The 12,071-nt window shown below is 39.2% G+C and overlaps 1 protein-coding gene across 5 annotated transcripts in view; it reads left to right on the top strand.

Moving 5' to 3' along the window:
- Positions 1 to 12,071, top strand: part of SRGAP1 (SLIT-ROBO Rho GTPase activating protein 1) — a 299,865-nt gene that overhangs the window by 225,308 nt on the left and 62,486 nt on the right. For all 5 annotated transcript variants that reach the window (XM_007516865.3, XM_060195004.1, XM_007516864.3 and 2 more), the window contains exons 10-11: positions 92 to 176; positions 8,095 to 8,122. In XM_007516865.3, coding sequence (XP_007516927.1) covers positions 92 to 176; positions 8,095 to 8,122 — 113 coding nt within the window. The remainder of the gene's footprint in view (positions 1 to 91; positions 177 to 8,094; positions 8,123 to 12,071) is intronic.

The raw sequence follows: 12,071 nt of genomic DNA, 5'->3' as shown, positions 1-12,071 counted from the left end.
GGTTTCAAATATCCTGTGGGAAGTGCCTTGGCATTGCTCTTACCCACCCCTACCCCCCCCCCTAGTTAAAAGTGAATTTTTCCTCTTTCAGAAACTCAGAGAATATTTGGAAGGTAGTAATCTCATCACAAAACTACAAGCCAAACATGATTTGTTGCAACGGACCCTTGGAGAAGGTCAGTTATTAGAAATAACAGGACTATATCCTGGCTTATACGTTGTGTTTGATGTAGATATCAATCTATACCATGTAAAGTGTAAGTCATGAATTTGTGTTTGAAGAAGTGGAGCACACTATGTGTTTAGATTTGACTTTTATCTTTATCTCTAATGACCATATTCTCCTGGAACTATTGCTTTTAATAAGTTTTGGGCCTAACCTTGAGGAAGAACAATGAAATGGAGAGGACTGAAAAACTAACATAGAACTCTAAGACTCTTAAGAGCTGATGCTGCTAATAGGAAAATGTGAAGAGGCCACACCTACTCCTCCTGCTGACCCCAGTCACATCTTCCTTCCCTTTTTGGACGTCTCCACCTGTTCAGCCTCGCTATGTTTGTTTTAACGGGCTGGTATTTGTTGTCCCATCTCACACATTTTTGAACTCTAAGAACAAGTTCAACCAGTTTCAGTGACTTTTTTTTCTTTCTGCAGACACTAGTTTTAGTTGAAAAATAGCCAGATTATATAAATCATGTTACTATATCTAATAATGACAATGAAAACAACAGCTACCACTCATGAAAGGCTTTCTTTATGACAAGCATTGTTCTGAACTCTATATTTAATTAGGCAATATTAATTTCTCTACTACAGATGAAAAAACTGAAGAGAATAAGGAGTTGTAGGCAGAGGAGACTGTTAAAATGTTATTCTCCTTTTCACCTTCATGAAATTTTAAAGGGAAAAATTAATATAAGCAAGTATCTCAAAGGCCTCCAAGTCTATAACTACCTTTCATGCACACTGGATCTTTCTGAAAGTTATAAAACATAAAAGAGACTGCTGATAGCTATGGGAAATGCAGGATGAGGCCTCCTATTATTTTTGCACATAAAGCATTGTTTCCATCACTGTATCTTCACGTTTCCTTCAAAGGACATGTATCCTTTGAAGTCCTTAGGGACTCTCCACATGGATAAAATTCATCATGACCTAAAACTCCGTATTATAGTTAAGATGTCAGAAATGAAGATCAGTAACCAGTTCTACCTGAGAAAACATTTAAAACTTGAACTACTAAAACAGAACTGGGAGATAAGCCCTAGGACTTGTGTAGGAGGAGTGAGGTTTGATACCCAGACACCACCAATAGTCAGAGATGAGTGGTCCTCTAGAAATAAACAAGTGAAAAAGGTCTTAGTGAGTAAAATGACCATATAACAATTTATGCATATTAGGGTCAATAAAAACTATGTTTCATTTGATCTATTCTTTAAAACTAAATCTACCTGAATATTGAAATAAAGAAAAATAGCCAAACACATTGTGATCTTTAGATCATATCATTAGATTCTAGGTCAGAAAACAAAATGATACCAGCTATTTTAAGGACCATTGGGGGAATTTAAATATAGCCTATATATTAAATCATGTTCAGTTTATATTAAATTTCCTAGCTATTACAATGGCATTATGCTTGTGGAAAATATAGTATGGTTTTGGGGGTTTTTTCCCACCAGGTTTATTGTTGGGGCTTGGTTCCTGTAGGGCAACTCCACCATTCTAGGCAGTCTTTTGTTTCTTTTTTCTGTATATTTTTTTCTGATAGAAGTGATAGGGAGGGAGAGACAGAAAGAAAACACACCTACAGCACTGCCCCACCACTCATGCAAATAGGGGATGGGGACTTGAACCCAGACTCTTGCACATGGTAATATATACTCTATCAGGTGTGCTGCCCCCTGGTCTTAAACATCCTGAATTTTTTTGGGGGGGAGGGGTTTGTTGTTTTATTTTTTAAAAGAAATGTTTGATGAGTATCAAAATCTCCATGATTTACCTTTATGCTTTTATTTTTCATTTTAAATATTTATTTATTTATGAGATATCAAAACACCATTTCGTTATATGTATTGGCAAGGATTGAACTCAGGGCCTCATTCATGCAAACCATATGCTGTATTTTATTTATTTATTTTTTTTACCAGAGCATTGATCAGCTCTGGCTTATGGTGGTGTGGGGATTTGAATCTGGGACTTCAGAGCCTCAGGCATAAAAGTTTCTTTGCATAACCATTATGCTATCTACTCCTGCCCTACATCATATGATCTAAATTCTGAAATACCCTTTCAGTCTCATGTGTTTTACTTTAAATGGTTGACCTTTTTTTATTAGTGATTTGATAATGATTAGCAAGATTGTAGGACAAGAGGGGTACAATTCCATGCAGTTCTAACCACCAGAGTTCCATATCCTATCTCCTCCATTGGAAGCTTCCCTATTCTTTATCCCTCTGAGTGTATGAATCAAAATTCTTTATGGGGTTCAGATGGTGGGAGGTCTGGCTTCTATAATTGCTTCTCCACTGGACATGGATGTTGGCAGGTCAGTCCATACCCCTAGCCTGTAAACGGTTGACCTTTTCTTTAAAATGGCATTTTGGGGAACCAGGCAGTGGCACATCTGGTTAAGAACACACATTATAGTGCACAAAGACTGGGGTTCAAGCCCTTGGTCCCTACCTACAGGGTAAAAGCTTTACTTTACAAGTGGTGAAGCAGGGCTGCAGGTGTCTCTCTGTCTGTTCCCCTTTCTATCTCCCCTGTCCCTCTCAATTTCTCTTTTTTTCTATCCAATAATAAGTAAATAAGAAGATTTTTTTTGGAGGGAAGGGGTGGCAGCGGCGCACTGAGTTAAGCACACATAGTACGCAGCTCAAGGACTGGCACAAGGATCCCGGTTCCAGCCCCCGGCTCCCCACCTGCAGGGTGGTCGCTTCACAGCGATGAAGCAGCTCTGCAAGTGTCTGTCTTTCTCTCTCCCTATCTTCCTTTCCTCTCCCCTCTCAATTTCTGTCCTATCCAAAAAAATAAAATAAAATAACAGGCCGCAGGAGCAGTGGATTCGTAGTGCAGGCGCCTAGCCCCAGTGATAACCCTGGGGACAAAAATAAAATAAAATAAAAAGGTTTGGGGGTACAGGTGCTGGTTCACCTGGTTAAGTGCACATAGTACTATGCAAAAGGACCCAGGTTCAAGCCCCTGCTCTCCACCTGCAGCAGGGAAGCTTCACAAATGGTGAAGCAGGTCTCTCCTCTATCTCCCCCTCCCTCTCAATTTCTCTTTGTCCTATTGAATAAAAATGTGGGGGGAAATGGTCACCAGGAGTGCCACCGAGCCCCAGCAACTGGAGGCAAAAAAAAAAAAGAAAGAAATATTTGAAAAGGGTTTCATTTTTAAATAGTTTTCTTACATTAGCAAACACATTCTTCTGTTGTTTCCCCCACAAATGTATAAAGTCCTTTTCCCCCCACTTTTCTTAATTGCCTGATCTTTTAGTGATATTTCGTGTTCAGTTGATAGCCCCAAAGCATAAATTATTGTAAATATGGATGAATGCTTACAAACTTTCATATAGAAGTAGATATTTTAGAAACTGAGTTGAAGGTACTAAAGTAGTGAGTAAATCCACTCTTGACACTGAATGCAAAGATGTGTTAATACAGTTGTGACCATGTTCTAAAACTTCTATGGAGCTCATTACACACAGAGTCCTCTTGGTTCCCAAAAGAAAGAATATTAAACTCCAGGGGTTAATATCATTTGTCATGTCATTTTTGGGTAGGGCTGCATTTCAGCCAATTTGCTGCATCCATACACCAGATTCCATCTTTAGCTGCTGGGTTATATAAAGTGATGTGTGCCTGAACTTTCAGCTAGGGTCTCTTTATCTGATTATTATTCTTCTCCTCCCTTTCCTCCCACCCCCACTTAAGGGAGGGTTGGCGAGGTCAACGATGTACAGTGTATTGTTGACACATAGGTACAACCTCTTATGTCATCATTCTGTCAGCACCCCTCTACCCCATTTCCCTCATTCCACAGAATACTTTGTTTCAATACACCACACCCAGTGCAAGTTTCACCTCATATTTGCCCTCACTGTCCTTGCTTCTTAATTTCTGTTTAGTATTTGTCCTTCTCTTTCTGCCTTATCTCACTCAATACAGTATCTTTGAGGGCCATTCAAAATATAGCAAAGGAGATAACTCCATCATTTTTAACATTTGCATAGTATTCCATTGATGTATATATGCCATAACTTTCTTATCCACTCATATATTGTTGGGCATCTGGTTGTTTCCAAGTTTGGACTATAACATATTGTGCTCCTATGAACCTAGGTATGCATATATCCCTGCAGATACTTGAGCCTTGCACTTGAATGATTTTTATCTCCCCAAGCCGCTTTTTTCATTCAGACAAATTCAGAGGAGAAACAATACAACACCAAAACACCCTTGTCATCAGAGCACTTGCCATGTGGTACTGAGGCACAAACCTGGGTCTCCACATGGCAAGGCAGGCACCCTACCTGGTGAGCTATCTCTCCAACACTATCTTGGAGTTTTTTTAAGATCTTTTTTCAGTGTCCTGGTAACAGACTTTGTTCAGACATACCAAGTCTTCACCAGACTTGATTTATTCTGCCTGAGAAACTGGGTGATTCTCATCTGGTAACAGCAGACACACTGTCTTCTGCCCACTAGCTGAAGTCTCTCTGCTCTCCATCCCTACTCCATGTGCGGAGTGTGTAGCTCAGCTGTCAGTCCCTGTCACTGCCTGAACTTGATGTTGATAACTTTTCCTAGAGAAAAGCTAATCACAGAGGACATGCCTCACCTTGTAGTTTGACCATGGTGAGCCTGCTGACTACCCATGTATGCCCTGTTTGTGTTTAATTCCAGGGAGACTGGGAAAGTAAGTAGTGTTTGTCCCACAGTAAGATTGGCCAGTAGTGAGCTTTTGTGAAGGGATCTTAGTCTGGGCTTGCCTCATCTAGGCAGTATAGTGCCTCATTAAATAGTGACTTTGGGGGCAATCCTGAACTTTTATAGAGAAGTCACATCTCTGACTTATACTAGAATCACTACTGCAAAAACTGCCTTCACAGTAAAACAAATAGAGCCTAACCCAAGGATTTAGCAGTTGATTGTGCACAGCTGAAACTGTAACTACAGACATGTGTTTGGCCTGTCTTACTGCTTGCTTTTGGCAGGCTACCAGTGGGCCAGTAAATCCTTTGATTTACAGCATTGTGAAGCAACAGGATTGGGCTCTTAAAGTGGCACTGACAAAACTCAGAATCACAGATCTTTAAAAACAGTCAAAATGGAAAGAAGTACATAATGAATTGTTAAGACAAAAGTCATCATAATCTTCTTCATCCTTCAGAAGCACCATTATGTCCTATTGTGAAGTTAGTTTTTGAAAGCTTTTTTTAAATGTCTTTAATTTTTTTATTATTGTTGTAGTTGTTATTGATGTCATTGTTGTTGGATGAGGCAGAGAGAAATGGAGAGAAGGGGGGAAGATAGAGAGGGGGGAGAAAGATAGACACTTACAGGCTTGCTTCACCACCTGTGAAGTGACTCCCCTGCAGGTGGGGAGCCGGGGACTTGAACTGGGATCCTTAGTAGATCCTTGCGCTTCATGCCACATGAGCTTAACCTGCTGCACTACCACCCGACTCCCTGTGAAGTTATGTTTTTTAATTGAAGGAGTTTAATTGAGCACAGTAAATGAGATAGATTTACACCTATAAAACCGAGCAGTCAACGCCCATGTTCAGCGGGGAAGCAATTACAGAAGCCAGACCTTCCACCTACTACAACCCACAATGACCCTGGGTCCATGCTCCCAGAGGGATAGAGAGTGGGAAAGCTAACAGGGGAGGGGGTGGGATATGGAGACTGGGTGGTGGGAATTTTGTGGAGTTGTACCCCTCCTACCCTATGGTTTTGTTAATTTATCCTTTCTTAAAGAAAAAAAAAAAGAAAAAAAAACAGAGGCAATAACTTTTTTTTTTTTCATTTTTACTTAGCCAAAGTGTTCACATTGGCTTCTTTGTGTGTGATATTTGATGTTAAGGGAGGTCTAATTCTCAATGCAATTTTGCTAAAGTAAAATCTGTCACTGGAAACTGAGTTTCTTGTTGTAGTATCTGTAGCCCTAGGTTTAAGGTTTCTGACAAAGAAACTAAATAGGTTGTCCTCACACAATCCATTGTATGGCTTTGAGTAGCAGTACAACTATACTATTTTTTTTTCCCCAGAACACTGACTTATGGTACGATGAGGGTTGAACCTGGAGTCTGAGGCATGAGAAAGAGTTCTCATAGTCATTATGCTATCTTCCCCTATCCTGAGGTACAACTGTACTTTCAAAAGAGAAGTTAATTGTGAATAATTACATTTTTAAGAAAAACATCTCAGTAGTTGATAGTCTTAAGGTAGAAAAAGAATTGGAAAATTATGCCAAGAGTCCTTATCAGTCATTCATTAGGGTCCAAACCCAGGGTGCCTCTGTTCAATTTGGGCTGTATACATTTATATCACCTAGAGTTGTTTGTTAATCTTAAATTACCACAAACAGTGGTGTTTTTTTTTCTTTTTACTCTGAAAAGATTGAATACATTTAGGTGTGAAAAAAATTAACTTCCATATTCTCAACTGAAGTTATAAACATAGTCAAAGTGAGTGTTTACACCAAGAAAAAAGATAACTCTGGATCATAGGTCGCTTTTTTTCTTCATAATGACTTGTGTTGGGGATGGAGAATAGGAATGGAGAGAGTTGTCTATTGTTTTTAATAATTAAGTAACCTACCAAAAAAAGTGATTGAAATCTAGTCCTCTGACCATTGGAAGCTTTCACATTTCTCTGAGAAGCAGATTCTCCTAAGGTTCTGTGTTATTGATCTATTAATGATGATAGTGATTAAAAAGTAAAACATCATGAATCAGTTGATACATTCAGATAAAATTTTTTTTATTAGATAAAAAACAAGGTGGATGTGGTGGTGATGTTATGAATGATAATACCCTTGGTTCATTAATCAAAATGTATGTTTCATAGACCTTTAATTTTTTATCTCATACTACTAGCCATAAATGGATGGAAAAGATGATTTTAAGCCATTAAATATATGGTATTACCCTAAATCTATAATATAATTAGTTAAGTCAGTTTAATAAAAATAGCAAAATTTCTAAGTTATAAAGCATTTCATTCCTAAGAATGTCTTTATAACTGAATTATATGTAAATGATTAGCCTCTTACTCAACTTAATTTCATAGATATATATTAAGTGTATTTAATGATACAATTTATTACATTTTCAGTATTTTCCTGTTTGACTTTAGCTATGTGTGATAAATAGAAGAATAAGTCCTGGGTCTAACCTGGCCCACCATATTGAAGTAAGATTTGCTGCTGTGGTCTATTTCTTGGTCTCAAAAAAAAAGGGGAGTCGTGCTGTAGCTCAGCGGGTTAAGCGCAGGTGGCGCAAAGCACAAAGACCGGCATAAGGATCCCGGTTCAAACCCCGGCTCCCCACCTGCAGGGGAGTCGCTTCACAGGCGGTGAAGCAGGTCTGCAGGTGTCTATCTTTCTCTCCTCCTCTCTGTCTTCCCCTCCTCTCTCCATTTCTCTCTGTCCTATCCAACAACGACAACAACAATAATAACTACAACAATAAAACAACAAGGGCAACAAAAGGGAATAAATAAATAAAATAAATATTAAAAAAAAAAGACAAAAGGAATAACATTTATATTGCAACTTTGGGCTTAAAGTTGAGATCATGAGCTATTTCTTATTTAAATAATAATAAACACTCCCTTCTTCTCAGCTTGCCAAATGAAGCATGTTTTTCTAATATTACTTACTAAGTTTTATGTGTAGGTTTTAAGAAATACTTACTTTGAATAATTTGACTATCTTTAAACACTACCCTTTTGCTTTTCACCACTGAATACAGGTGCTGTTATAAGCTCAATATCTAAAAATAAGGCCCTTATGATACAAAAGATTACAAAATGTATTCCGTTATTTCCTTTCAGTTAACTTATTTTAATTTTTTTCTACAGGTCATAGAGCTGAATATATGACTACAAGGTAGGAAAAGATTTTGTCATAACTCATTGTATCTCCCTCTCTTTTTTCCCTAGTAAGCATCTATCTGAATTCTGTGAGAGTGAATATATTTTGATAGTGAACATGGAGTTTACTTTCAGTTTGACAGAACATAGTAACCTAAAACATTTGGGATCCCCACAAAACCTAGTTTGTTCTGGCAGATCAGAGGGCTTCCAAATGGAATGTGAAGCTCTTTAATAAAAAGAATCAATGAAAAATACCTAAATTGAATGGGATTGGTTTACCTCATCCATAACACTTTTAAGTTTCTGGAAAAACATAGTCTGAAAAGACTTTGATACAATAATTTGATTAACAAACAATATCGGGGGCTAGGTGATAGCACACCCTGTTTGAGCCCCTAGCTCCCCACATACAGCATGGCCAGTTCATGAACAGTGAAGCAGGTCTGCAGGTGTCTTTTTCCCTCTCTGTCTCCCCTCCCCTCTCAGTTTCTCTCTGTCCTATCCAATAAAATGGGGAAAAAAATTTAAAAAAAAGAAAGAAAGGAAGGAAGGAAGGAAGGAAGGAAGGAAGGAAGGAAGGAAGGAAGGAAAAAATAGCCAAGAGTGGTGGATTCGTAGTGCCAGCACTGAGCCACAGCAACGGGAGACCAAAAAAAGGCAGCATCAAATGCATACCTGCTACATTAGCTAATATTACATTAGCGAAATATGACTAGCCACTCCTTCCTCCAAATTCTGAAGATCACAAAAACTTAAATCTACAGAATGTTCTTAAGATTTTAGCATTCTGTCCATTTTCAATTAACCTAATTTTTTTTTAATTTTTTATTTAAGAAAGGATTAGTGAACAAAAGCATAAGGTGGGGGGGTACAACTCCACACAATTCCCACCACCCAATCTCCATAACCCACCCCCTCCCATGGTAGCTTTCCCATTCTCTATCCCTCTGGGAGCATGGACCCAGGGTCGTTGAGGGTTGCAGAAGGTAGAAGGTCTGGCTTCTGTAATTGCTTCCCCGCTGAACATGGGCGTTGACTGGTCGGTCCATACTCCCAGTCTGCCTCTCTCTTTCCCTAGTAAGGTGTGTCTCTGGGGAAGCTGAGCTCCAGGACACATTGGTGGGGTCTTCAATCCAGGGAAGCCTGGCCAGCATCCTGGTGGCATCTAGAACCTGGTGATTGAAAAGAGAGTTAACATACGAAGCCAAACAATTTGTTGAGCAATCATGAATGCCAAGCTTGGAATAGTGGAGAGGAAGTGTTAGGGAGGTACTCACTGCAAACTCTAGTGTACTTCTGCTTTCAGGTATATATTTTGCAGTAGTTCATGGATACGTGTGAACATAAGCTCTGTCTCACAGAAACTGGTGTATATCTAGGTTATGGGACTTTGTTAGAAAGTGAACTACCTGAGATGAAATTAGAGTGTACTATAAAAGGAAAGCTCTCACCCAAGTAATGAAGCTGAAGGGTTGTCATTCCACACGTAAAGTCTCTGGACACAGTCTGAGGTGAAGCATGTTGAGGTGGCAATCGTTGCGTTGGTTAGGTTGTGATCGGCAGATGCAATATTATTTGGTTTGGATTGGGAGAAGCATACAGGAAAGTGGGCCCTATCCAAGGGTTCCAGGACTGGGTGAAGTAGGGGCTCTATAGTGGAGATGTGAGGTTCCTGATGTAATTTGATCAGGTCCTGCTTTTAGTTTCCCTTTCAGATCTTCTTAGTCAACTTTTGTTGATGAGTGGGATCATCCCATACTCATCTTTATCTTTCTGACTTAGTTCACTTAACATAATTCCTTCTAGCTCTGTCCAAGATGGGTCAGACAAGGTGGGTTCATTGTTCTTGATAGCTGCATAGTATTCCATTGTGTATATATACCACAGCTTTCTCAGCCACTCATCTGTTGTTGGGCACCTGGGTTGCTTCCAGGTTTTAGCTATTATGAATTGTGCTGCTATGAACATAGGAGTACACACCTCTTTTTGGTTGGGTGTTATGGAGTCCTTGGGGTATAACCCCAGGAGAGGAATTACTGGATCATATGGAAGGTCCATGTCTAGCCTTCTGAGAGTTTTCCAGACTGCTCTCCACAGAGGCTGGACCAATTTACATTCCCACCAGCCATGTAAAAGGGTTCCTCTGCCCCCACATCCTCTCCAGCATTTGTTGCTGCTGTCCTTTTTGATGTATGCCATTCTTACAGGAGTGAGGTGGTATCTTAGTGTTGTCTTAATTTGCATTTCTCTGACAATCAGTGACCTAGAGCAGTTTTTCATATGTTTGTTAGCCTTTTGGATCTCCTCTGTAGTGAATGCTTTGTTCATATCCTCTGCCCATTTTTGGATGGGATCATTTGCTTTTTTGGTGCTAAGTTTGCTGAGCTCTTTATATATTTTGGTGATTAGTTTCTTGCCTGATGTATGGCATGTGAAGATCTTCTCCCATTCTGTAGTGGTCTCTCTGTTTGTTTAATAGTTTCTTTGGATGTGCAGAAGCTTTTCAATTTGATGTAGTGCCATTGGTTTGTTTCTGCTTTAGTCTTCCTTGCAATTAGGTTTGATTCATCAAAGATGTCCTTGAGGTGTATGTGGGAAAGTGTTTTACCAATGTTTTCCTCTAAGTATTTGATTGTTTCTGGTCTGACATCTAGGTCTTTGATCCATTTGGAGTTGATTTTTGTTTCTGGTGAGATAAAGTGGTTCAATTTCATTCTTCTGCATGTTTCAACCCAGTTTTCCCAGCACCATTTATTGAAGAGAGCCTCCTTTTTCCATTTAATCCTTTGGGCCCCCTTATCAAAGATTAGATGCCCATAGGTGTTGGGATTTACTTCTGGGCTTTCAATTCTGTTCCACTGGTCTGTGTGCCTATTTTTGTTCCAGTACCATGCTGTTTTGATGATGATGGCTTTATAATATAGTTTAAGGTCTGGGAGTGTGATGCCTCCATTTCTGTTTCTTTTCCTTAAGATGGTTTTGGCAATTCTAGGTGTTTTCTGGTTCCAGATAAATGGTTGTAGTGTTTTTTCTATTCTCTTAAAGAAGCTTGGTGGAACTTTGATGGGTATTGCATTAAATTTGTATATGGCTCTGGGGAGAATATTCATTTTGATGATATTTATTCTTCCAATCCATGAGCATGGGATATCTTTCCATTTCTTGGTATCAGTTTCTATTTCCTTGAGTAGCGACTCATAGTTTTCAGCATACAAGTCTTTCACTTCTTTGGTCAACTTTATTCCTAGGTATTTGATTGATTTTGCTGAAACAGTAAATGGGAGTGATTTCTGGATGTCTTCTTCCTTTTAGTGTTTGCATAAAGAAATGCCACTGATTTTTGTACATTGATTTTGTTAGCCTGATATCTTGCTATATTGCCTAATAACTTCCAGTAATTTTCTACTGGATTCTTTAGGTCTTTCTATTTATACTATCATATCATCTGCAAATAGTGACAGCATGACTTCTTCCCTTCCAATCTGTATTCCTTTGATTTTTTTCTCTTGCCTGATTGCTATGGCAAGAACTTCCAAAACTATGTTGAAGAGTAACGGTGACAGTGGACAGCCCTGTCTAGTCCCCGATCTGAGGGGGAATGCTTTCAGCTTCTGTCCATTGAGTATGATGTTGGCTGTAGGTTTGCTATATATAGACTCCACTATCTTGAGGAATTTCCCATCTATACCCATTTTTTGTAGAGTTTTGAGCATGAACGGGTGTTGGATTTTGTCAAAGGCTTTCTCTGCATCTATTGAGATAATCATGTGGTTTTTGGTGTTGTTAAAATTCGGAGGCTCCAGCTGGCCGGGCTAGCTTCACGGGCGGGTAACAAAGACGCGGAGACAACGGCTGGGCAGGGAAGCTGTATTTCTTTATTCAGGAACAACGATTCATAAACTAAACCAAACTAATCACCAAACAGAACTCTGCTGTCTCTTTGCGGCGGTGCAAGCACTCTC

Source organism: Erinaceus europaeus, chromosome 7 (assembly GCF_950295315.1).
Source record: "Erinaceus europaeus chromosome 7, mEriEur2.1, whole genome shotgun sequence".
NCBI lineage: Eukaryota > Metazoa > Chordata > Mammalia > Eulipotyphla > Erinaceidae > Erinaceus > Erinaceus europaeus.
Note: the sequence above shows the minus strand (reverse complement) of the source record. Positions and strands in the feature narration are given on the sequence as shown.